The sequence below is a fragment of the Electrona antarctica genome (assembly GCF_951216825.1).
Source record: "Electrona antarctica genome assembly, chromosome: 16".
In the NCBI taxonomy this organism is placed as follows: domain Eukaryota; kingdom Metazoa; phylum Chordata; class Actinopteri; order Myctophiformes; family Myctophidae; genus Electrona; species Electrona antarctica.
Genome location: NC_136797.1, coordinates 20,092,392 through 20,119,715, shown reverse-complemented (window position 1 = coordinate 20,119,715; position 27,324 = coordinate 20,092,392). Strand labels below are relative to the sequence as shown.

The following is a 27,324-nucleotide window of genomic DNA, read 5'->3' as shown; positions in this document are numbered from 1 at the left end:
ATAATTCAAGCTTGGACTACAGCTGCAATGTTTGTGAGTTAACTCACAAACAGACAAGCAGATCACAAACCAAATTGGATGAGTGGGGAGTCAATGGAGGGTATTGCAACTCTAGATTCATCCCATTGTAAACAAATCTAGAGTTGCAAATTGCGGCTAGCCCAAAAGGTACATCGTGATCTACCAGTAGATCACAAAGGCTGTGCAGGTAGACCACATGGCATGCCCCTGTATATAATCTATCACTTGAAATAAGGTGACTTTATTGATTGACATAAAAAAGGCCTGTCAGCTCAAATGTTGCACACAAACATCAGTAGCATTACAAAGTGATTGTGACAGTAATAATTGATATAGTGTGTGTAACAGTGCGTGACCCCGTAAATAATTAGTTGAGATAGGACCCAAGATTGTGGTACAAAATTAACAATTATAATTATTTATAAAAAGCAGGTTACAAAAGACATTTATTTGCATATCAAAATTGTTAAAAGTAGTGTTTGAGATGGTACTTAAAATGGGGAAGAATGGTTGTTTCACAAAACACATCAAAAATGGAAAGGAAAGGAACAGCGGCCCTTTAGGGGTCGCTTGTTCAACATGAACCTATAAGGCAATGACAAACAAAGTTAAGCAGAGCACAATAGCATTGACATATACCTAAGCAAAGGCAATTGGGCAAAACTGTTAAATACTACACACAGATCATAATATCATGTAATGCACAAACGTCAGAAATTAATATTGCATGTCCTATCTATAACCCCAATATAATCCACAAACCAATAAAAGGATCCCCTTACCAAATACAGCTTTAAGTTAAACACATCAGTCTCAATGGTCACCCAGGAACAACAAGCCCCCTGTCTCCACCTGTAGCTGTTAAATGACATAAACCATGCAGGTTAGAGACAGTGACACTATAGCATGTTACAGAATATATTAAAACAGCCCATTTCTTGGTTCATCTTTGCATAAACCTAATCTATATACTCACAATTCTCCAGTTTAAGTGCCTACACATTTGGGGAGGCCACGCCCCAAACAATTCTAGACAGGACTCCACGACTACTACAGCAACATACGAGTAGTGCAGACCTGACAATATAAAAATACTTTCATTGTAGATCATACAAAAAACTAATAAAAACAAATATACAATGCAGAAACCAAGTGGACAGGCTTACCGAGTGACAGTTCAGCAGTTCAACATCCCCTCTCTCAACAACATGCTACTGGCAGTGTTGTGAGGCCCCACAGCTTTCAGACCTGCTACCTGCCTGCTCAGAAAGCCTTTAAATACCCTTGTCACTTAACCTCTACCTCCCTCTAGGGGTTACATTCTACCCCCTCCAGATTGAATCGTCGCCCCGACGATTCACTACAAAACAAATTAGAACAGTTACCCACTTCTACCGCACCCACTTCTACCGCACCCCCCAATTGTAATACTTTTACTCTGCAAGGGGTGCCATCCTTGGTTCCACTGACCAGGGGAGATTATCAGGATACGAGGGCCGTCTGCTTTGCAGCTGATGTCATCAAGGACCCCTTTCTCCTTCTGGAACCTCTTGTGTTGCTTCTCCAAGTGCCCCTCCAATGTTTTCTTCAATAGAAATGAGAGGGCATCCTCAGTCTTGCTGTCCCGATTCTGCAAAGCCTTCTGGAGCTCCTTCACCTGGGCTTGCAGCTCGGACACCTATTGGTCTCGTCCCCACCTCAGCTTGTCATTGGTCGTTTGGAGTGCCTCTCTCCCCGTGATCCAATGTTCCTTCTCCTCGACTAGAATGTCGTGCTGGTCTTGAAGGTTCTTATATTTCAACTGCCACTTTTCAGCTTTCTTGGCCTCTGCAGCGTATTTTGTGTGGAGGTCATGAACTTGTCTCTTCCAGACATCTACCTGGTTGTGCACAGCATGTACAGTGCATAGCTCCTCCAGCTCATCTATACACTGCCTGTAGACAGTGATGCGCTCTTCTAGGAGGTACAATTGCTGGCGTAGCTCTGCCTGATCGTCCAGCTCCTGGTTGCAAGACTCCCCCAGCCTGCTCACAAGGCCCATTGATCGTTTGAGGATGTTAATGTCGTCTTTGAGGATCTGGGCCATACTGATGGGTTCCTTCTGGTGGTGGCTCAGCGCAGACACCTCATTCTCCAGACAGCCCCCTCTCTTCTGTCGCTCACATCTGCTTTTCTCCCGTGCATGCGTCTCTAGCGGCAGGGACGGCTTCTCCACCTGGGTCAGTGATAACTGGTGCTCCCCGTCTTGACAGTACGGACTCGTAACTTTGGGCACAGTGTCACAGTCCGGTGTAGCTTGGATACCTTCTCCTTGGTCATTAGAGTCGCACAGGTAAGCGATATGTCCCGATTGGTTACACTGGAAACTGAGGGGCTGCTCCTCTAAAGAGGACCTGTTAACACTGGCGTACACCCTCCGTTTCTGTAAGGTTGGAAAACTAATATTAAATTTGGCCTGCTGCTTTGGTACAATGTCCTTGACATTTGAGCCCATTGCCCCCACCGCCAACATGTGGCTCTTCACGCTGGGGGGGGGCTCTAGTTTTTTTGCTGTTCTGACTCCTCTCTACCCTGCCTGGAGTCAAGAGCAACTGTAGCCTGACTGTCCTGGCTATTGCTCTGACAATAGCGAGCTACATGTCCTGCCCGTTTGCACTGGAAACAGATTGGCTGCCCCTCTGGAGACCATTGGTATTGAGTGGCCTGTCTAGGCCTCTGCATCCCCCTGTACCCCCAGAGTGTTGACCAGCATATCGAGTTGCTCCTGCTGTTTCATTACAATATCCCTCAGTTCCAAATACTCAGATTGTCTAGCATCAACTGCCTCGCTAGTTACCAAAGCCTGTGTTTCATGAGAGTGAGATGTTGGGCAAGTGTACCCTACCCCTTGAGGCTGTCCCTCCTCCACCCAACGAATGGCCTCCTTCCTCAGGCCAAGGAGTGACACCCCAGGGGTCTGGCGCACAAGCCCTTTCAGCTCCCTGCGAAGCATATGGTCCCTTACACCTTCAGCAAACTGGTCTCGTAAAACCTGAGCAGAGTTGGGCATAGCATCAGAGTTAGAATGTTTTATTTTGTCCATGATAGACAACAGTGATAATGAAAATTCTTGTAATGACTCACTTTCTTTTTGTCTGCGATCAAAGAATTGATGTTGTAATAAAACATAGGAGTTAGAGCATGAATACAGTTCTGTCAATACATCAGAAATGATTTTAGGGTCCTCTCTTTCCACACGTGGCCTAAACTTTATTTCAGACCTCGCCTCCCCCTCCAAATGATCATACAGGAAGAGTGCTTTGTCGATTTCTGACATATGCCGACCCCTTGTGGAACACTCAACCTCCTCTAACCAGTCTTCTATGGACAAGGACCCAGGTCCACCAGAAAAATGTGGACATTTTTTCACGAGGGACATAAATCACTGTTGGCTACTCTCACCCTGAGCCCCATTACCTCAGCCAGGTGGTTCTTTGAGTCTCTCATTTTCCAACCTCATCTGTTCAAGCTGCTCCCTGAGCGTCACCAGCTCCTCTTCCGCCATGACTGGTTCGGATGCAGTTGGGGTTGGTCAGCAGGCAAACTTCAGCAGACGTGGTAGTCTTCAACCGTTGTCCCTTTCCCTTTACAAGCAGTTTACTCAAAAAAAATCAAACCATCTCCCACATTAATTGGTCTCAAACACTATATATGTACCAGGTCCTGCCGGCTACGCCAAAATGTGACCCCGCTACTAATTAGTTGAGATAGGACCCAATATTGTGGTACAAAATTAACAATTATTTTATTTATAAAAAGCAGGTTACAAAAGACATTTATTTGCATATCAAAATTGTTAAAAGTAGTGTTTGAGATGGTACTTAAAATGGGGAAGAATGGTTGTTTCACAAAACACATCAAATCAAAAATGGAAAGGAAAGGAACAGCGGCCCTTTAGGGGTCGCTTGTTCAACATGAACCTATAAGGCAATGACAAACAAAGTTACACAGAGCACAATAGCATTGACATATACCTAAGCAAAGCAATTGGGCAAAACTGTTAAATACTACACACAGATCATAATATCATGTAATGCACAAACGTCAGAAATTAATATTGCATGTCCTATCTATAACCTCAATATAATCCACAAACCAATAAAAGGATCCCCTTACCAAATACAGCTTTAAGTTAAACACATCAGTCTCAATGGTCACCCAGGAACAACAAGCCCCCTGTCTCCACCTGTAGCTGTTAAATGACATAAACCATGCAGGTTAGAGACAGTGACACTATAGCATGTTACAGAATATATTAAAACAGCCCATTTCTTGGTTCATCTTTGCATAAACCTAATCTATATACTCACAATTCTCCAGTTTAAGTGCCTACACATTTGGGGAGGCCACGCCCCAAACAATTCTAGACAGGACTCCACGACTACTAAAGCAATATGATACGAGTAGTGCAGACCTGACAATATAAAAATACTTACCGAGTGACAGTTCAGCAGTTCAACATCCCCTCTCTCAACAACATGCTACTGGCAGTGTTGTGAGGCCCCACAGCTTTCAGACCTGCTACCTGCCTGCTCAGAAAGCCTTTAAATACCCTTGTCACTTAACCTCTGCCTCCCTCTAGGGGTTACAAGTGTAACAGTGTTAAATAGTTCTATATTGTGGCAGTAATGATTGCTATAGTGTGTTCAGTAAGTGTTAAATAACTATATTGTGACAGAATATTCCTGTCTCTCCAGCTCTTTAATAAAATGAAAAGGGCTTAAAAAAAAGAATGTTCAAGTAGGTGACACATTTTCAGCCAATCGGGAGAAAGTAGCTATTTATGAGCTTAATGTTCCAGTTCTAATTGTGTTTGTTACATTACAATTCCACTTGTTTAATCTGTATCCTGACTGGGTTCCTGGTGCAATGATTACGGTTACACTATAGAGCTATTTAACACTGTTACTGAACACACACTCTATAGCAATGATTACTGTCACAATACAGAGCTATTTAACACCGTTACTGAACACACACTATAGAAATGATTACTGTCACAATACAGAGCAATTTAATTTAGGTAACAAAATGGACCCCAATAGTAGATCTTTACACTCTCAGCATTTGATTCACGGACCACCATTTGATGGCATTTAGCCTCTCAGACCCATTTGAGCCACTGACTGACTGACCACCATTGTGAGAGGCTCAAATGCTGAATAAATAATCGACTAGATGTGAAAAGAGTATTGTTTGTTGTTTGGTTGGTAAAGGGACAAACATTGTTTGAAATTGGCGTCATGTAAACAGACCGCCGACACCAACAAATCGGCCACAGTAACATAAATAAACTAATTCGGCAGATTATACACAAATTATTCTACATTCTCTAATTGTGATGTTACTTAACTTATTCATACTACTGCCTTATTGAACCGAGTTCCTATAGTCAAATGGTTAGAGTCGGTTCCTAGTAAAAGCAGGGCCCGAGTTCTCGCCCCATTCAAGGTGTAAACAAACAAACATCATACCCATTTGAGCCACTGACCACCATTGTGAGAGTCTATAAATGTGGATGGTCCGTTGCTCAAATGCTGAATAAAAATGGACCTTTTGACCAGATGTGAAATGTATTTCGTTTGTTTGGTACAAAGGAAAAGACTGCTCAACAGTGGTGTAGAGACCGGGTCTGGCAAATAGGCCCTCATCTCGACCAGAGTAATTTTTCAGTTTTTTACAGATTATTAAAGTACAGAATGTAAGCTTTCATATGATGTATCATTCAATGAAATTGGAAAATATTTGAAGGAGATATGACCATTTTAAAATGATTGTGCCGTTTTACCCAAAGCTGAGAAAATCCCCTTTGAATGTTCACAACATTTCAACACCTAGAGCTGGTGTGTCAATGGGAAGGACAATAGGTACTTAACTCCACCCACAATGACCACCTTAACCACCCCCACGTTTTAGCTGTCAACAGTGCAACATTAGAAACCGTAGATCAGACAGACCTGCTTTTAATTGCAAAATGTACAGTATAGTAAAACAGTAGAATTTTATGTAACAATTAACCCAGTATTTTTTTATTGAAGTGACACAATCACTGAATAAAAAATAATGACACTCAAAGCTTAATTTTAGGGAAAATAAATGGCAAATCATGCTAGAATTTCTACATGTTAATAGCCATACAATATTGCACATTCCCTGAGACTTTAAGATAAAACCCAATAAAACCCAATGGCTTATCAAGCTTGTTATTGAGCATAGCGGCCTTCCGTCTGTTAGAAAAGTACTGTATTTGAAGGCCCTATAGTAAAAGATACTGGTTCTGTTCAGAATTTATTGTCTCCCGTCTTTCCACAAAATAATAGAAAATGTTCTCGATAAACATCTTTATACATTTAGGACACTTTTACTTTGGGTACTTTAAGTACATTTTGATGCCAATAACTTAATTAAAATATATATATATATATTCAAAACAAACTAAAACTAAACTAAAATTAAATGTAAAATCCAAAACTATATGCTAGTGGCTGGATGGGATTTTTTGGTGTTTGATTGCTCTGGGTTAGATTGGCTGAATAGGAAAGACACACCCTCATTAGGAAAGACACGCCCCCTCATTAACATACAGGTAACATACAGCTTGGAATACACATTTTAAATGCACATTTAAATGCGTATTTAAATGCACATTTAAATGTGTACATAATTAAAACAAATACATACATTTAATTATTCATTTCTATATTTATTTGCCTATTTATTTATTTATCTTTGCATTTATTTATTTATTATTTTATTTATTTATGTATTTATTTATTTTTAGATATGGCGGTTTTGGCCCTCCATACCCTAGGATCTTGATTCTGGTGGCTAATCATACATTTCAAGGATGCGGAATACACTGGTACTATTTAGATTTGTCCTGTGACCATTGCAGCCATTTTTCAAAATGGCCACCAACCTGCTGTAATTTTACCAATAACTCAAGTTCTAGACAACTGGTGACTAATCATACATTTTCAAGGATAAGGAATACAGTGGTGCTATTTACAACATGTTAGATAATAGTCAAACCATCAAAATGTGTAATATCGATGTAGTACTGTACATGTTTTCAAACTGTGACATGTGAGAGTCAAGTGAGCCCAGAACATCAGCTGGCATACTCCATGTACTCCTCATTAGACCCCCACCTACCATCCCTGACTTCACCAACAGAGACCTGAGTGAGTTTTCCCGCCTCAAATTATCACTCAAACCTGCTGCCATCAACACCACCCAGCAGTTCAAGTATCAAGTCCTAGCTGAACACCTCAAGCTTGGCTACGGAAAATAGCCAGTGTCCTGGAGGCAGCCGACATCTGTCGAGGCGATGGGGCGGCATTTAAGAAGTTTACGCTTCAAGTACAGTACTTAAAGTACGTGTGCAGTTCCCTAGTAATTCATTCTGTGGTCTGTTCTGTCGTGAGTCTCTAGTACACTGACTGAGGAAGTGTTCGTTAATCTCACAGAATGGACAGTAGGCAATAGCTTTCCCTGTCTCTTAGGGTGGGGCTGCAGCCTCGCACTCATCTCCGTCTTCGGCACCATGCAGAACTCTGGCATATCCGCCCATTTTCTGAGGCAACCAATGTTTTGGCTCATTACTAGGGAGCGGCACACGTACTTGAAGTACTCTACTTGAAGCTTAAACTTTTCAAAGGCCGCCCCATCGCCTCGACAGATGTCAGCTGCCTCCAAGACACTGGCTATTTTCCATAACGCTAATTGGTGGGCCTGTGCAAACTTGTCGTTGAGTACGCCATGTGGAAGTTCAGGTAAGCGTCGGCCACCAGGCGAGCCTCTTCAAGCTTGAAGTGGTCAACTAGGACTTGATACTTGAACTGCTGGGTGGCGTTGGATGGCAGCAGGTTTGAGTGATAATTTGAGGCGGGAAAACTCACTCAGGTCTCTGTTGGTGAAGTCGGGGATGGTAGGTCGTGGCCCCCTGTATTGCTGCTCCACTGTTATCTGGTGGGGGGTACAAGGGCTGGTGTAAGAGTACACAGACTGGTGTTCTGACCTCACTGGGTACTGGTGACTCAGGGGCAGAGCTGGTTTGCGAGCTGGAAGGGGGTCTGAGGAGTACATGTATGGAGTATGCCAGCTGATGTCCTGGGCTCACTTGACTCTCACATGTCAGTTTGAAAACATGTACAGTCAGTACTACATCGATATTACACATTTTGATGGTTTGACTATTATCTAACATGTTGTAAATAGTACCACTGTATTCCTCATCCTTGAACATGTATGATTAGTCACTAGAATAAAGATCCTAAGTTGTCTAGAACTTGAGTTATTGGTAAAATAACAGCAGGTTGGCGGCTATTTTGGTAAATGGCTGCAATGGTCACAGGACACATCTAAATAGTACCAGTGTATTCCTCATCCTTGCAAATGTATGATTAGCCAGAATCAAGATCCTAGGTGGTCTAGAACTGGAGTTATTGTAAAATAACAGTGGGTGGCGGCCATTTTGAAAAATGGCTGCCATGGTCACAGGACAAACCTAAATAGTACCACTGCATCCTTGAAAATGTGGGATTAGTCACAAGAATCAAGATCCTAGGTGGTCTAAATAACGGCCATAATAGCGGCCAGGTCACCACGGGACAAATCTGCGATGGCCCTATAGCCAAAAATGTTCCTTATGGCATGCTCTAACTGTGTGCCAAGTTTCACACATTTATTGTAAAGTGCATGATAAAAATTCTGCCTGTAGGGCCTCCGCTATATAGCCTGCTTACAAAATGAGAGGTACAAGTTTGATTCCTGGCTCTGACAAGGTATAGTCCGGCAGCCGAGGTGGACGGGTGGGAAAGTTGGTATATAGTCTTTTTTATTGGCCTAAAATATTGTCTATATACATTCATGAATCCACTTGCTGACCGGCTGAACGTATTGGGCAATTTTTTTATAGGGGTTTCTTGTGACCCTACCATTAACATCCTATGGCAGGCAAAAATGACAAAAATGTCAAACTTTCCTTTTGCTTTAAGTAGCATGTGACATGTCAAACTAGGGGGTTTTCATGATTCTGAATCCATTCCAAGCATTAGTTTTGCACAAAATACACTCCTTGGGCTAAAAACGGCCATAGACATCATGACAAATGTGATGAGGTCAGCACATTTTGGGCACATTTGGGCTATGGCTGCTTTTAGCCCAAGGAATGTATTTTGTGCAAAACTAATGCTTGGAATGGATTCAGAATCAGGAAAAAACCCTAGTTTGACATGTCACATTCTATTTAAAGCAAAAGGAAAATTTGACATTTTTGCCAGCCATAGGATGTTAATGGTAGGGTCACAAGAAACCCCTATAAAAAAGATTGCCCAATACTAACAGCCGGTCAGCAAGTGGATTCATGAATGTATGTATATAGACAATATTTTAGGCCAATAAAAAAAGAATATATACCAAATTCCCCGCTTTAAACAAAAGAAGCCTGTCGGCTGCCGGACTAGTAGGCCTATCAAGGTCAAGGAGTTCCAAACATACTTTATTTTTTAAGTTTTAAATATAAATCTACCTTATGGGGGTCCCTGGCACTACAATCTTTTCACATGGGGGTATGCGACCAAACACATTCAATTAAATTTGGAGGTCCTTGACATGAACATGTTTTAGAAGCACAGCGAACAAAGACACAGCCGTAGGTAAATGGATAAAGAGTCTGCCTGGTGAGTGGAAGGTCACAGGTTCAAGACCCTGGCAGTGTGTCACTCTGGGTGTAAACAATGAAATAAAGTAAATTCAGAGAATGAGACTATAGCAGGATACTGCCAAAGACACCAGGAGCTGCCAGCTAGCAAACTGGGTGTTACACCGGTCACGAGGACGAGGGCACCGGTCACGAGGACGTCCCATACTAACATAGGATGTACTCAAGAAAGATGCAGGAGCGCAAAGCACCAACAAGCTGGCCGGATCTATGGAGAACCGGGGTGACTGGAAGCAACGATGGAGGGCTCGTCTGAGGACAACCTAGAGAGAGTTTGGATTATAACATCAAATACATCTGATCCACACACAGATGTACACACTACAAATGTCAAAACGCTCTGTAGCTCCACGTACCTCTCAGGCCTCCTCCATAAACCTCCTGTGACACAGGTCCTGCCGTCCACAAACTTGGACCTCCTCTCTGTCCCCAAGGCAGGTCAAGCGTTCCTTGGGGGGACATAGCGTTCAGTGTGGCCTAACCCTAACCTTTAAAATAACCTACATCTACAAGCTCAAAACACATTGCGACAAACATTGCGAGCTTATAAATCTGCTATTTCCGTCAAGTGTTTGCCTGTTGTGAATTGTGACATGCCCAGAATAGGGATGCTAGGGTTCATGTGGTTAACACAACAGACACATGCCACATGACTGTAATGACATGCAATATTCTTTCTGTGTGATCTTCACGCACCTTTCCTCTCGATGCTGGCTTCTACCCTGAGCTGCTGCACCGTCCTCTTGGCTATGTTGTTGTCACTTAACAAGAGCAGAGCACCTGGTTGATCAGGAGAAGAAGAAACAATGACAGGCTTGATTGGCTCATGGTCAACCCCCCGTCCCACTTTAGCAGAGTTGTTCCCCACAGTGATGTCACAAGAGTTTCCTCCTCAAGTCCCTGCTGGTATGCAGAAGACCAGAGGTCCTCTCTGCTTGTCACCTCTGGTCACCTCTGCTTGTCACCAGAGCCTCCAATGCCCAGCTTTGTGTGTTTGTGTGCACCATGGAATGTGATGATTTGATTGGCCTAGATGTATGATGTTATGATGAAGTGGGATTTTTGTTAACTAGGTGAAGTAGGTCTGTCTAGGGGAGTTGGTGGGGCATCGAGGGGTCCCCAGCCAGGGGACCGGGAGTCACAGGCCTGAGGAGGGAGACATGAAACGTGGGTGAAATGCGGTAATGACTAGGAAGCTGCAATCTGTAAGATACCTCGTTGATGCTTCGTAGGACTTTGAAGGGACCCACAAAGCGTGGACTCAGTTTCCGGCAGGGCATACGAAGTTTGAGGTTCTTGGTGGAGAGCCAGACTTGATCTCCAGGCTGGTAAATCGGGGTCTCACTGCAACGACGGTCCGCCTGCTGCTTCTGTCGGCGAACGGCCCGCTGGAGTCGGACATGAGCTGAATTCCACACCTCAGAGCGACGGAACCACTCATCCACTGCAGGGGCCTCTGTCCTACTGGGGTCCCATGGGCAAAGAGGAGGCTGGTAGCCGAAGACACACTGGAAGGGAGTCAAACCAGTAGACGAGTGGCGAAGGGAATTCTGGGCATATTCAGCCCAGGGGAGAAATTGTGCCCACTCAGCCTGCCGGTCCATGCAGTAGCTGCGGAGGAACCTCCCCAGTTCCTGGTTGGTCCTCTCCACTTGCCCATTCGACTGTGGACTGTAGCCGGAGGTGAGGCTCACTGCAACCCCCAGTTTCCCCATGAAGGCCTTCCATACATGTGACGTGAACTGGGGACCACGATCTGAAACAACGTCCTCCGGAAGACCATAGTGCCGGAACACCTGCTCAAACAGCATCTCCGCCACCTGGAAGGCAGTTGGGAGACCAGTGAGGGGGATAAAACTTGGAGAATCTGTCAACTACTACCAAAACGGTGGTGTAACCATTGGATGAGGGAAGATCGGTAACAAAGTCAATGGACCAAGGCCGCTGAGGCACAGGAAGTGGATGGAGTTTACCAGCTGGAGCATGCCGTGGGGACTTTGACTGAGCACAGATGGAACAGGAAGTTACATATTTACGGACATCTTGGGCTAAGGTGGGCCACCAGTACTTTTCGGCTAATGCCTGTGTTGTGCGAGCAATAGCTGGATGTCCAATCACCACCGAAGTATGCAGTCCCTCACACTCGAGGGAACATAAGTGCGGTCGGGAGGGCATTTGGCTGGAGCAGGATCTCCCACTTGGGCCTGACAAATCTCCTCAACGTCCCAGAGCACGGGAGCCACAACGAGAGATGGTTGGATGATGGGGCTAATTACAGCCGGCATCATACATCCAGGAAAGAGCATCTGCCTTTGTGTTTTTGGAACCTGGTCTGTGAAGTCAAAGCGTGAAAAGAAGAGAGCCCACCTTGCTTGTCGGGAGTTCAAGCGCTTCACCTTTTGGATGTACTCCAGGTTGCGGTGATCTGTCATCACCAAGAATGGCTCCTTGGCACCCTCTAACCAATGCCGCCACTCCTTCAACACCTTCTTCACCGCCAGCAGCTCTCATCATAATTCCTCTGTGCAGGACTAAGTTTCTTAGAATAGAAAGCACAGGGGTATAATTTAGGTGGATTACCTTGTCTATGAGAGAGGACTGCTCCCACACCGACTTCCGAAGCATCCACTTCCACCACAAATGGCAAGGCGGGATCGGGGTGCTTCAATAGGGGGGCAGATGTGAAACAGTTCTTCAGACGGTTGAAGGCGGCCGTGGCAGCATTTCCGTATTATTTTTTTATTTGCGTTACGTATTTCGCATTATGCAACACTGTTGTCTAATGCCTAGCTACTAGCATTCAGCTATAGCTGTACCTGAGCTAGCAAGCATGCTACTCTTAAACTAAAATAGCTGAACAAAGTATGTGAGCAGCAAAGTAAAATTACATTAATAACATGATTTCATTACAAGAACTGCAATACCATATATCAGATCTCGCCTTCTTGTCCACTGACGAATTATGCTGCTAGTTGCTAACAGAGTAGCACCGACCGAACACAAGCTAAACAAATTAAGCTAACAGCAAAGCCAAGCCAATGAATGAGTCAGGTGTTTAGTAGCCTCGGTCCCAGACTCCCAGGCTTACACCGTGGGCACATTTGAGCCGACAGGCGTAGCCAAGGGAAGCCGACGCCCGACGTCTTTCCGGCTTTTTGAACGGCTGGTGGGTGGAGAGGCTCCGCCCCCGCGGCTGACTGGAGGAGAGCGTTTCCGGGAATCTGTCCGTCACGGCGGTCAGCCGCGGGGGTGGAGCTTCTTTTCCGTCCACCGGCTGTCTAGAAGACCGGAAATGACGTAAAACACAGCTTCTTCTGTCCGCGCATGGAATCTATAGTGTGCTTAGGCCCTTACTGGGTGTTTAGTGAAAAAGCATAAGGGAGCAAGGATAATACTTCCGGTAAAAGTACCCGCTAAAGTAAACAAAAATGATTAATTTGCACATTATAACAATAAATTAAGTATTTAAACGAAAATATACATATACAGAACATAATATCTTTGTGTATTTTATTAACATTTATAACAGGTAATAACATTAAATTATAAATGGATAAATGCCGTTCCTAACTTCACTGTTCATCGGACAGTGGGATAGGTGACGCGTTTTGATGACGTCATCGGAAACCACCAGTCGCTCTGGCAATGGCATACAAAGGTTCTGGGGAATTGAGGCCCAATGATTTTCGATATTTAAAAAACATGAAAATCATGAAAAAACATAATGTAGTTCATGGTTCTCAACGACATAGTATAGTAGTATATACTATTGTATTTGTATATCAAATTAGGTTGACAGTACCTGTCGCCTCTTGATTCCCAAGGAGGCTCTTTACCCAGTGAGCCACTGTGCTTGAAAAAAGTATATAACATAAACCAGGCTTTAGCTGGCAGAGATATTTATTGGGTAACACTAGTTTTTTTATATGGCTCTTAAGGAACAATAGGAACATGACCACAAGTGTAAGAAAAACCATATTGTAGAAAAGAATCTCGTTAGAAAAATGGCCAAAATATAACATTTTGGAAAACTACACACCCTTACTTGCAATGATCAACAACAAATCAAAAGGAAAAGAAACATTAAATCGTAGATTAAATTAATCTAATATTAGTTCAGGCTCCGATGACCTCCTTGAATTATTAGGTTTCAATTAATTCATGTATTAACAAATGTAAAAATCATCTTATAATTCAGGTTATGATTTTGTCAAAATGTAATATATATAGTGAGCATTTCTATTCATAGTAAGTCAGTTCAACTGAGACAAAGGAGTGCCTTTCAGCCAATTAAGTATACCTGTAGTGCTACAAAATATAGTGTTGTACGTAAACTCTCATTTAATTAACAAAGAGGAAAAAAACATTTACAACTAGCATACATATGAATAATTTAACACAATAATTCTGAGGCCTATCGGCCTCGCTTCATTTCCAACACAGCATAGCAGCGATTCTCTATTCATTGTTGGATTGAAAAATCAACTGTTAAATCCAAACTGATCAACAAAAAACTGTTAAAAAGCTAAGGCTTAAATCATACTTTGTTGCCTGACCCTTAAGACAAGCACTGTATGACATAAATGATGCATGATGATTCAATTTCAAAACCGTTGATGCAGTGTGCAGAAGGCTAGTATGAAGAACTTATTTTTGTTTGGTCTGAAGGAAGCCAAACAAAAAGTTTTACTCTTACGTACATGTACACAAGATGTAACAATAAAGTACAACCTTGAACCTTAACTTCAGTTCTGCCACTGCAGTGTGTATATATGCGTGTATATACATCTGCTACATCTGCCCCCCCCCCCCCCCCCCCCCCCCCCCAGATGTCCAAAACAGTTACTTCTCAGGATTCAAAAATAGCAAAAGCAGCAGAAACAAGCTTGAAACGTGGCTCTTGACACCTCATTTTGAGCTTGTGGATTTGTTACTTTTGTGTGACGCTGTGTGTGTGACGCTGATCAAGTCGTAGGACATTGACTTACGAAAAAGCACAAAAAGTTAGAATATGGAGAGGTTTCGGACCGTCAGCAATTTTTTTAAATATATAATACGGTATAAATATATACAGTAGAATATTATATATAAAAATATATATAATACAGTATAAATGTTTAGTTTGAGACGGATATGGGACTAGTAGATGCAGGACTGGGACAGTAGCTCCTGGTAGTGTAGTCCAGTAGCTAGAGAGCGAGCCATGCGCCGCGAGGTATGCTTCATGTCTCTAGCTGCTCGGATGGCCCGGTCAAGAGAGGTGCTAAGGGAATGCCGCTGGTCGGTGGCCAGGGAACCCATACGACCCCTCGACTCCTTGCGGCCCCTGACACCTGAGGGTGCTCCTCCACCACTGTTCGAGGGCACACTCAGGGCCTCTGGGTAAGAGTCCATCTTGATCACAGGACTGGGGTAAAACCTGAGTGGAAAGGGGGGTTCGATGTCATGACCAAGATATTAAACAATTTAACCCTAAGTTACTGCATGATTCTAGGCATGTTATAATGGGATCACTGCATTTTTCTGTGAACAGTGGCGAACATTTGGCCAAAATAGGCTCACATTCTGCGAAAACGGGTGAACAACATTCTGTGAAAATAGCTGATAAACAAGCTCTTCTACAAGCTTGCACATTTTTGGTTTAAGAGATTTTTTCACTATCAACAAAGTATATAGGGTTTACACGGTTAAGTCAACATAAGTCAATGTGCCACACGTCCATATACAATATATCTCCTAATGTACAGTACGTCTTCTACAGACTATTCTTTGAATATTTTATCTGCAAGTATATTATCCGTGTGTACGTTGTGAGCTTGTAGAGTGAATAAAGGACGGGGCCTATAGTGACAACTGTTTAGAGGACTTAGAAGTGGTTATGGGACTTTTAATGCACAATTTGTTCACAAAATGACTGTTATTAGAAATGGTCAGAAACGGTGGTCATTTAATTATTTGTTTCATTTAAAAAACGTCACAAAAACAGATATAACACTTGTTTTTTATGTGTAAAAAGTTAAGACAGTAAATACATTTGGCAATATGGTAACCTACAGGTAAAATGTGGGGAAATGTATACCAAGTTGTTAATTAAATTCGTTTTCAACTGGGCAACATTCATAAGGCATTCTCATGCAGTCAAGTTTTTCCCCCATCAGCATCTCTGCACTGAGGGGGGATTTCCTTAAGATTGACTTCAGTGGCTAAAATGAATCTAATGGGTACATTATCATGTGTCTATCATGTGTCTGGGGGGAGTGGGTGTTTTTACTCACAGAACTGTCGCCGGGCACACTGGCACACACTGCACCATCGGCACACTGCCCAGCATAGGGGGCACTGGCACGTAAGCCCCTCTTACATTTCTGTCTGGAGAGTGTGATGACTGGCAGCCTCTGTGGGTGGGGTCTATGGAGTTAACATTACGTTAACATTAGGTGTGGTTAGAATATTCATTATGTCTTCCCTGTGTATTTTTGGTTTCTTTCATGAAACCTGCAAGCCTTTGAGTCAAAAGGCCCAATCGAAAATACACAATTTAAAAGAAACCAAAACACAAGTGTAGTTTGTAGTTGGCAAGAATTTGAATTAAGTTTTATCATGTGCATTTTTTTTGTATGCCTGTACCTTTCATCTTAAAATGAAATAAAAATGTATTAATTTTTTTTTAACTAAAACACAATTGCCCAGACTCTTCTATAACAAAGATGGTGAAAGCAAACGTTCTTTGTTCAGTAGTTATACATACTATTGTATGGTACAAAACACTGAAGTCCTAAAGAAACCTAACCTCAGTAAAATTATACCTAAACCTAACCCAAACCCACTAACCTCAGTAAAACTATAAAACTCAGTAAAACACAGTGGCTGGGGGCGTTTGCAAGGACCCGGAAGAGAACCACAGACCCATTACATGCTAGCGACCCAAACTAGTGAAAATAGCAGATCTACTACAAGCTGGCACTGCATTGTGAGCTTGTAGATCGGCTATTTTCACTACTATACTTAAACATTTGTTTTCTAATTTATGGAATTTCTTAAGATTTGTCTTTGATTTTTCTTCTTTGTTTTGTTTATAATTCATGACAATTTTAGCTTTTTTGTCATGTTTTTTGTAAATGTTTACTGAATAATAAAACACAAAATGAAAACAATAAAGGGACCCATACATTTTTTTTCTGCAACCTACAAATGGATCCCAACCCAGTCTAGACAGAACCAACTACTGTATGCGTGCGTACATGTGTGTGTGTGCTGTGTGTGTCTCTCTCTTGGGTATAACTTGGACACTGACCTGGCTTGTGTGTCACCGATGATGACAAAGGGATGTAATCCCATTTATGCCCAATCAATGTAGGTCATAAACACAATGTCAGCAGTTGTTCTCGAGTAGGCCAATCACGTTTAATTAAATCTCACTACGTACAAATAAAAGAGATTCTGATTTGCTGAACTCAGTGCTCTATAAGTAAATGAGTAGACATACAGTACTGGCACTTCTTAGTTCCCCAAGTAGTGCTACTCATATGTTGAGTTGGTGGTGCCTGCTCCTGGTATCAAACCCAGAACCATTGCGATTCGAAAGCAAACAACTCTACGGTTACATAGATTTGAGGTATCGACCGCTTGAGAGACCCCACCTGCTTGCACTTCCCATATGAAGGGACAGAATGGTCGCGGTGCGCTTGTCACCCTGCCTGCCTCTGTCATGTGGTAACCAACATGACAACAATGCAGCTTGCCAACCATTGCTTGTCAAATGTGGATAAGAATATTGTTTCAAAACCATACAGGTCGGAAATATTGTAGGTAAAACGATGACAAATACATTTCTGTTGCATTATACTTAAAACACCTACAAAGTGCACGCACACACCACATTTTCTATGTCATGTATCCGTTATGCTGTGTAAAGGTAGGTATCCCTGTAATTACTGAAAAAGACATTATATAATTCTTCAAATTCAGAGATGACGAGGCACTCTGTTTTACCTGGCTCCATGCTGGTGTTGTTGTAAGGCTCAGGCTGCCCACACAGAGGACAGCAACGAGAATGAGACAAGGTGTGTATAGACTTTGAGATACCCCCCAATGGACCTTATAATAATAAGAAAGTACACAATTAAACAGTGAAATCAATCTCTCACAGAGAGAGAGAGAGAGAGAGAGAGAGAGAGAGAGAGAGAGAGAGAGAGAGAGAGAGAGAGAGAGAGCGCAATAAAGAAAGAAAGCAACACTATCATATGCACAACTATTATACAGACAGACAATAATAATAATATTACCGATACTACTACTACCACAAATGGCTTACGTGCTGAGTGTCCATGGTGTTGTGTGGTACACTGTGGACATACGCTCCCGCTTCTATCAGGTTCATCTACATACGCAGAAAGGCCAGGATGCTGCCCTGTAAGCCAGAGATGTGCATGGATGAGAGGGAAAGAAAGTTAAAGTTGGGTATATTCAACCTCTTAAAATCCCATTTAATCAGTGCATACATACATTATGCACTTACACTATATACAGTAATTAGGTTAGCTAACAAAGTGACCCTGCCCCATATCTGCTTCAAGGTTAAACATTTCCTGAAAAAGGACCCTTTTGGCCGAACAGGTAGTCGTCTCTCCCCGCTGTGCACTCTGCTTGGTCCTATGTTGGACAGATTCCTATTTCTTACTGTGTTGTGCTCTGCTCATCCTGAGTGTGTTGAAATGGCTACAGGCACCCTCGTCCTGTACAGCAGGGGACACAAGGAATGGAGTTGGGATCTGGGATCGTGGCGTAGAATGATCAAGCTCGGAATATGCAGCTGTAAATAAAACGCAACTGTTAATAGCATACTGGTATTGTTAGACACACCTTGAATTATAACATGCTTGAATGTTTAGTTTAATGTATGTTGTTACAGTGTGCATACTTAAGGAGTAATACATCAGCTAATGGTGGATTATATGTGCAAATTTAGTTTAGCAATGTCCTGGAGCACTTCAGAAACGATAAGCTAATATTTTTAGCCCTTGGTAAAAGCATAAAAAGAGGCTACATGAAATTATTTTCAAAATGTCTCATAGTCAAATTCAAGCAGATACTTTCACAAGTTGTCAACAGAAACTTTCAAAAGTATAAAAAGAGGCTTTGTGAAATTATTATCAAAATGCCACATTCACTGTGTTAACTTAACTCACAAATGGAACCTGTAAGGGTGCATTTGGATGCATTTACTTTGCACACTCTCCCGAGTAAAATAAAGACTGAGGATTCTACTGAGCAGGTGAACTTACGGGTGTGTGGCTCTTGTCTCTGTCTGGGTCTCTGTCTCCGAGTTCTCTCCCCCTCCGGCTCCTCAACCATTCTCCTCCCTCTCCTTTCCTCTCCACCACCATCCCCCCAATGCTGGCCTGACCTGAACAGCAATTCACCGTGGGTAGAGATGCAAAGGCCATATTACAATTCAGGCATTTAGCGGACACTCTTAATTTACAGTAAAAAAGGTAAACACATACATCAAAATCATAGATTTGAGTGCCTCAGTAATCAAGTATGGCAGGTAAACAAACAAACAAAAAAAGACTCCTGTAGTGTGGAATACATAATCTGATGACTCCCCGACAACATTAAAAGTCCTACAGTCTGTAGGATGACGAAGGTGGATTCTGAAGATCTGAGTCTTCAGATTACGGAAGAAGATTGGGAGTGAGTAAAGTCACACACACACACACAATCGCACCAAGTCTACCGAAGTACAGGTGTGAATGCGCGTGTGTGCGTGCCCGCACCCACACAGAGGCACAGATGTGCCCCGCACGCACGCGCGCGCGCGCACACGCACACACACACACACACACACACACACACACACACACACACACACACACACACACACACACACACACACACACACACACACACACACACACACACACACACACACACACACACACACACACACAGGGGTTGTGAGTGTCCTGCTCAAAGACACTTCGACACTAACATAGGGGGACTCGGGGAGCCGGCCGCTCTACCTACTGAGCCACTGCCGCCAAGTTTGAAAAGTTGTTGCTGAAAGTGGTTAATCATCTCATGCCTAAACCCAGATACCAACCTGATGCGAGGTGTAGAGGTGCCATGCTGCGTGTAGTGTCTTTGTGCTGGGGGAGAGGTCACTGGGACCACCGCCATGGTCCTCCTCAGGCTGTCCAGTCTATCCTTCAGCTTGGTGACCTCTGTCTGCAAGTTCCTGACAGCCTCACTAATGCGCACGCACGCACACAGACACCCCCATACACACACACACATGCTTGTCTGACCAGGTTCCGACTTCCGAGTCCTCTAATGAAATTCACACAGTAATGTAAATGTCTGACACAGGCACATGTATGAAGATTAGCTACACTAAGAGGGGTTTTATTGTCACATGCTTGACTACGATTGTGAAATTCTGTGAAAACAGTGTTGATATAACAGCGATAATTGAATAACTCAACAAAACATGCATGCTGGGACTGTCAATATGGTTCTCAGACTGCATTTTCTCTCTCTCACACACACACGATACTATCACTAATGTGTCAGATCATGTGTCTAGGTGAGATATGACTTCGACACAATCTAAATTTAAACGACAAAATTCAACCACCCCAATTGTATACGTTATATTGTATTATTAACAATATAACTTTGGGACCCAATGCTTCCCTCCTCCCCTCACCACTCCAAGAGATGGGTCAAATGCGGAGACAGTTATTTGCATACAGCAATGTTTGTGACAAATAGTAGACTTTAACCTTTAACAGATTGGACAAAATTACATTTTATTCTTTTTTTTTTTTTTTTTTACATATCCCTAACACAATGGTCAGTGTCATGCAAAAGTAATTAAAATAGCTGATCTAAAAGCTTACAATGTGTCAAATCACTATGCATTGTAAGCTTGTAAGAGCTATTTACAAAATTCTTTCTAGTTTTTCTTCCTATAATAACATGCCCCAAATAAGGTATATCCATCCATAATCGATTACCGGTATTTTATGAAATGGTCAATCTATTCAGAATCTATTGTTTTTAAATAACCAATTAAATCAATTAGTCCGATTAACCGTCTCAAATCAAACTCACAGCCACCGTTTGCGAATGCAATGCAAATGAATATCCAAATGTCATGCAGCACACCATGCAGTACCTCCTGTTTGTAACTGCCTGTCTCTGTAACGCATACGGGAGGAGAATACCATCATAATGTTAATAAATAAACATCTAAAGATGATTGTGCATTTCATTAGAGTGGACATAGTCTATTTTTAACCTATCACAGTTGGAGACATCCAATCGAACTGAGAAAATAGGAGGTTTGGAGACGGTGTGTGGGTCTTATCGCATTGTAGTCCTCATCCAACAGACCGCTTGTGCTGAGCCTAAATTTATACTATTTGTACACCGATGCCCAATGGGGAAAAAAGACGATTTACGAGACACATTGTACGCTTGTAGATAATCTTGAACATTTCTGCAAATCTTATCTGTATTTTTCTATTTGTCTCACTCAAATCATTGCTTCTGGGGGTAAATATTTTGAGATGGGGGTCAATACATATCATTTTGGGGGTCCTTGAAATGAAAAGGTCACAACCACTGATATATAGCAAATTGCAACATACCCTTTTCAGAAATTTTACAATTTAGAAGAAAATCTTTAAATCTTAATGGTCTTAATGGGTCTTGGGTGAGCTGATGTGATTGCTGGAGCATTCTTTCTACACTGTCCAATCCCCTCTGTCAGTTGCCTCGGCATCGCTTGCTTCCCAGCCCCCACCTATCTGAAAAGGGACACATACTGTAAATCTGGACATTGTCTTGGCAGCAGCTGCTGCGGCTAGAGGAACTCACTTGCTACTTGTCGGCTGACCAGAGCCCAGCAACCTGAGATGATCGCCATGGTGATACGGTGCAGCGGGGGTGGGGCTCCGGCGGTAGCTCGCATCGTCCTCTGACACAGTGTGAGCTGGAGACAAGAGCATGGAGGTCGTAGGTTAAAGGTGGTGTGATTATTATTATTTTGTTGTGATAGTAATCATTGCTAAAGAGTGTTTGTTCAGTTGAAAGTAAAGGTTTTCAGATATTTAGAAGCATGTTCCACGAGTGTGCCGTTTGAGGAACAAGCTTCTAAATATCTGAAACGCTTTACTTTTTTGTGGTAAAAGCGCTCAAATGATCTTTCCTTCCTTGATCTCCTTACCCCCCTCCCTCTCTATCTTCTTTCCATTCTTTAAAAAATCACACCCGTGTGAACTGAGTGGTGTAAGGTCTTATATAGACTGATCAGCTGTGGTCTGATGTAATGTCTGACGTAATGAAATCACACCTGTGTGAACTGGGTGACCATAGCAACCGTGCTCATTTTTTGAGCACAGACAGACAGACTAACAAAGCCAGTTGTAGGAGTGGTTTACACCACTCAAAAATAACACAATGGGAACCATGCACAAAACAAATTTCACGTCACACGTTTTTACTGTGACGTGACAATAAAGATTATTCTGATAGACAGGGGTCTCCCCAGCTCTCCAGCTCTTTAAACACAAAATACATTTTCAGGTCAGGATACTAGTTTCATCCAATCAGAGGAAAGGACTCATACTGGATACAGGATAAACAAGTGAAATTGGAAGTGATGAAACGCCTGATCGGATGAAATATTAACCGGAAACTCCACCGGTCATCAAATCATTGCATTAGGAACGCAAGAAAAACAAAACAAAATCTCCATGAATTCAAGGCATCATCAGGTGTGTAATTTTTTTTTTTTTTTATCCCAACATTTTGTAACCCATTTTTCACCCGTGTCAATGTGATTTTGGGCTCTACACACCCTCCGCCAACCTAGTCCCCATATATGGGGGACATGGGGAGAGCAACGGACTTGAACTCATGCTTCCTTCATGCCTGAGTGTCCAAGTTGCTCCTTTACACCTGACAGGGGGAGTTTCCCTGGTTGGACGTAGCGCGTGGAAGGAACACGTTATTCAAACCAGTTCCTTTCCCCTCCATCAGGCGCCCCGGCTGGCCAGGGGGCATCAGGTGTGTAATTGATAGAAAATAAGTAATTCTCTGGGTGAACTACTCCTTTAACTGTTGAATTGTCAGGCATCAGCCTAGCCCAACCTTTACGCTAAGATCTGGGACAACACTTAATTTGTGCGTACGGCCAGGCCTAGGCCTCGGGCATACGTTCGTTCGCCCAGGGCTAACAGAAGCAAGGACACTCACTGCTTTCACTGTCCACCCCGAACTCACTGGTCCCACTACCCCCCGCCCTGTGCAGGTGTGTCTGCCCGGCCCAGTGCCGACGGGAGCTGGATGCCGAGGTGCCTCTTCTCTGCTGCTCTCCTCTGGCCCTCCTGGGCGGACCCCGTGTCTCTCCGGCAGCGCTGAGCTGGGAGCCGTCGCTGTTGGCCGACAACGGGGGTCCGTGTGAGGACGAGGAGGACAAAGGGGAGACGGGGGGTGGTTGTCCCGAGGCGGGACCACCCCCCTGATGTTTCCCCGGGTTCCTCTCCAGGGGGACTGATGCACTGCAGCACCATGCAGAGACACAGACAAAGAGACAGGAAACACAGATGAGATTACTATCCCAGCAGACGCATGAGGAGGGTTTAGATTCAGTCGTGGGGTCAGAGATCAGTGTACTGTGTGTGTGTGTGTGTGTGTGTGTGTGTGTGTGTGTGTGTGTGTGTGTGTGTGTGTGTGTGTGTGTGTGTGTCGTGTGTGGGATGGGGGTGATGCGATGCTTGGAGAGATTTACAGTGCAGTTAAAATGCGGGCGGAGAAGGGCAGGGGAGCTATGTTCTGGCTTCTAACCTCGCTGACCCCCTCTGGTGGAGAGGGCTGGTAACTGCAGCAGGGGTCAGCCGGCTGGCCTCAGAGCCAATGAAACCGCTGTCCGTCTCTGGAGAGATGATCCCATCCTGTTCAACACAACACATTATACAATATATAGATTATCAAATGACTTGTGTACAGTCACCATATAGTTAGTAGATCGTCTCTGTCGGGTAGAAACCTCATTGTGTCCAAAACTGTTACTTTTCACGATTCAAATTCAAAAAGAGTAGCAGATCCACAAGAGCTTGTGGATCTGCTACTTTTGATACTTGTGTGACGCTGCAGTATGGTCAAGTAGGGCATTAATGTAAGGGAAAACACAACAAGTTTAAATATTGATATATAGACAGGGGTGCCTGTTTTTGGCAACACACAATCTATCTTTCTCAAATGTAATAAATACATATACCAAACATCTGAAACAATCTGGTGCCATAGTTTACTCATATGTGAATTTAGATCATGAAATGTAGCAAATCTGTTAAAACACGCTTCACCTTAATGCCTTTCATTACACAGTAGGTTGAGACATGTTTTATCTATGAAACATAAGCTTTTGGCTAAATTTCCTATGTGTATGCTTCATTGTGCTGGGTGACAATCACTTAAGGAACTGGAATAAAGGATCCCGACTGTATAACTGACCTGAGAAAGCACCCTCCTGGGGCCAGGTTGGAGCTTGGAGCCCCTCCTCTCTGACACAATGCTCTCCCCGAGACTTGTCAGACTGCTGCTGTGAATCTTCCTGACCTCTGACCTCCTCCTGCCATTGGACAGATGAGCAGCAAATGCAGGGGATTGGTTGTTGGCTCTGGGAGAGGGTGGATTTGATTTGCTGGTCCTAGGTTTGGGCAGTGGCACTTTACAGGAACCTTGGAGACTTGACCTGGGTGGTCTGTGGACAGAGAAGAGAGAAAACCTTTCAAATCTGATTGCATTGTAATTAATTCAACACGTGGTTCCCAAACAATGGGTCAGTAGGACCCATTGTTTGCAAGCTTGCTATTTGCACCAAAGATATTTAGTGGGGGGAAGCTCCCTGGGAGAATCTTTAGGGTTTAAGTGGTTAAATGCATTAAAACGTAGTACAGGCGATTCTTGATGCAGTTATTGACTATTTATAATTGAGTTAATATCTTGGTTTACAGTGGTCCTTTGCCTAACCTCAGTGAGTTGCCTTCCACATCTTTTGTTCTTTGCCGTTGTCCCTCTGTCCCTGCTCCTGTTGGCTGCACATGAGCTCCTAAAGCAGGTGAGATGGTGACACCCTCCCTGAGATTCTGATCCTGGATTTGGGGGAGTTCGTTGAAGCTTTGGTGCCTGGAGAAGACGAAGAGAATCGTTCAGATGAAACTTGTTGTGATGTGATAAATACTGTCCACAGTACAGCTGTAAACCTGCGTTTGGCTTCACGCCCACAAGTTCAGGTCGCCAAGTCATACACTGTGACGTCGTAGGCTAAATTGCCGTTCCCGACTGTGCTTTCTGGTCCTGATATGTCACTGGCTTCCCTTCTGCATTCTACCAGTTCTATCTCCACACGCGATGGTACTCCGCGCGCCTCCATGCCCCTCGCGCGACATTGATCTGTGCTCTGTCACCAACGTAGACTCCATTCACCACCTTCAATGTGTTTGCATTATTTTATTTACTTTAATTTCGCCAATAGCACCTCCTCCCACTAGCAAGTACCCCCTCCCCCTAGCATCGAGCCTGCTTCCGTTTCTGAAAGCCGCCATTACTCACTCCGTCCGTTTATACCAGGGGTTCTCAACGTTTTTGGCTGTCGACCCCCGGAAATGCTTTGGCCATGTCTCGTGCCACCCGCCCCGCCCACCTCCACACCCCCAATACAAATTGGCTGCTACAATAACCTTAATAATACAGAAAAATACATCATAAATTAATACTGAAACCAGATATAATCATTATGGAAAGTTTATGCATGTATTATGTGTACTATGTAAACTCTTAATTTCCATGTTCCAGCAATGGAAATGTTCTTCAGAAGCGTTACCATTGTAACCTCCACACAGCATAACGTCAGAAATGATCCGAGAACGTCCGCATTCTGTTCTATCAACGCAGATGCAGCCTACAATCAGAGAAAAAAGGCTTTTAAAATGGCGCAGAAACAGGAACTGGACTGCTGTATTTCCTTCTTCCGATTGGCTACGACCGATCACGTGACATGTGCGTCGACGCTGTGCAAGGCATGTTGGGTTACAGGTGGATAATCGGAAACCAATTTGTTTTGTTTGTTTTGTTTGTTGTTTGTTTGGTGTTTTTGGACGCGTGACTCTAGACGTGAGCACTCCAAAGGCGCGTAAACCTCTAGAATATTACATTTGTATACACTGCATTTAAAAAAGGAAATGGCTCACTGGTCAAATAGTGTGTAAAAGTCTTGCGCAGCAAGTCTGTTCTCGCGGTCGAGGGGCCCGAGGAAGAAATGCGGCGGTGACGCCTCCTCCTCATCATCTCCCACCATTCCTCCATCCTCTCCATCACTCTCTCCGCTGGCTGAGCTCACCTCTACCCCCACCACCCGTGCCTCCCCAGGCACAGGCCGCACTGGGCTCTGGAAAAACACCAGGAAGGAGAAAGCATGGAGTAATATTGTTCCTGCTGTGCTACATGATACTATCTAATACTATATAATATATATTAAAACAAATCACAGACTGCGGCATTTATGAAATATCCGTTGCGAGACCATTAGGGTCGTATGGAAGATGGTTCTAAACCTATTGCTAGTTTGATCACTTTAAATGCTCTAATGTCTAATCCTTAAAAACAAAATACTGAAAATAGCTCTACAATCCTTGACAGCTTGTAGATCGTCCATTTCCGCTGCACAACATGCTGACTTCTATGGAATCCAAATGACTGAAATCAGTCATTTCAGTCCTTTGAGAACTTTAATACAATACCAGATGACGCAACACGTGTCAAGGACACATGGGTGTCTCTGGGCACCACATGGATAACCAGTGGTAGATCATATTTTTTAAATCGCGATTAATCTCACTGCAATCCTGGAGTTAATCACGATTAATCGCGATTAAAATGGCTCATTTGAACTCTGCCGAAGGCATTGAAAATATGTGTGCGCTACATAAATAATGACCAGAAGTAAGTCCTTGTGAACAGGTTTAGACCAGGAGCCCTAATTATGGATACAACTAGCCTATTAATACCTTATATTTCATATTGTGAGTTTGTAGAACTGTTCACAGTGTTGCCAAGTCTAGTCATTATAATCTACTTTAGACTTGTCTATCTGTAAAGTTTCTTTAAAATATTGGTGGTCCTTGACATGAAAATGCTTGAGAACCACTGCTCTAAAACGACATTGGACAATGATGTTTGACAGTCAGCACTATAGTTGCTTATTTTAGACTTATTTTCTGACTTTTTCTGATTTTCTGACTTGATCTGGCCTGTTAATATTTTCATAGACCTGGTTGCTTGTTTCTCTCTGTCACAAAATGTGGCAAGCCTGGTCAAAGCCGTGTTGTGATCATATTGTGATGTGATTTGAGATATTATTATTACCCCTATTATTACTACAAAAACAATGTTTTATTGCTTAAACGTATGTATTCACTATTCATTGATTCACTAGTATACCAAAATCCATTTGAAAAAATGTATCT

The 27,324-nt window shown here is 43.2% G+C and overlaps 1 protein-coding gene and 2 long non-coding RNA genes across 8 annotated transcripts in view; all 3 read right to left on the bottom strand.

The window, feature by feature from the left end:
• Positions 1 to 753: 753 nt before the first annotated feature.
• On the bottom strand, positions 754 to 1,265 carry LOC306939313. Of its 2 annotated transcripts, none has more exons than XR_013791868.1 (3): positions 1,188 to 1,265; positions 998 to 1,098; positions 754 to 879 (listed from the first exon to the last, which is right to left on the bottom strand). It is a non-coding gene; the product is annotated as an uncharacterized lncRNA (long non-coding RNA). The 2 variants fall into 2 exon arrangements; XR_013791869.1 differs by having other exon boundaries at positions 767 to 873.
• Positions 1,266 to 3,784: 2,519 nt separating this feature from the next.
• Positions 3,785 to 4,553, bottom strand: LOC306939569. Of its 2 annotated transcripts, none has more exons than XR_013791885.1 (3): positions 4,497 to 4,553; positions 4,177 to 4,252; positions 3,785 to 3,980 (listed from the first exon to the last, which is right to left on the bottom strand). It is a non-coding gene; the product is annotated as an uncharacterized lncRNA (long non-coding RNA). The 2 variants fall into 2 exon arrangements; XR_013791886.1 differs by lacking the exon at positions 4,497 to 4,553 and adding an exon at positions 4,371 to 4,447.
• Positions 4,554 to 14,619: 10,066 nt separating this feature from the next.
• akna (AT-hook transcription factor) overlaps positions 14,620 to 27,324 on the bottom strand; it is a 31,314-nt gene continuing 18,609 nt past the window's right edge. For all 4 annotated transcript variants that reach the window (XM_079524223.1, XM_079524222.1, XM_079524225.1 and 1 more), the window contains 13 exons: positions 26,050 to 26,246; positions 24,830 to 24,985; positions 24,311 to 24,560; positions 23,642 to 23,748; positions 23,051 to 23,355; positions 21,671 to 21,785; positions 19,890 to 20,036; positions 19,069 to 19,190; positions 18,465 to 18,596; positions 18,099 to 18,194; positions 17,777 to 17,881; positions 16,060 to 16,192; positions 14,620 to 15,203 (listed from right to left, as the gene is read on the bottom strand). In XM_079524223.1, coding sequence (XP_079380349.1) covers positions 14,924 to 15,203; positions 16,060 to 16,192; positions 17,777 to 17,881; positions 18,099 to 18,194; positions 18,465 to 18,596; positions 19,069 to 19,190; positions 19,890 to 20,036; positions 21,671 to 21,785; positions 23,051 to 23,355; positions 23,642 to 23,748; positions 24,311 to 24,560; positions 24,830 to 24,985; positions 26,050 to 26,246 — 2,145 coding nt within the window. In that variant the 3' untranslated portion in view covers positions 14,620 to 14,923. The remainder of the gene's footprint in view (positions 15,204 to 16,059; positions 16,193 to 17,776; positions 17,882 to 18,098; positions 18,195 to 18,464; positions 18,597 to 19,068; positions 19,191 to 19,889; positions 20,037 to 21,670; positions 21,786 to 23,050; positions 23,356 to 23,641; positions 23,749 to 24,310; positions 24,561 to 24,829; positions 24,986 to 26,049; positions 26,247 to 27,324) is intronic.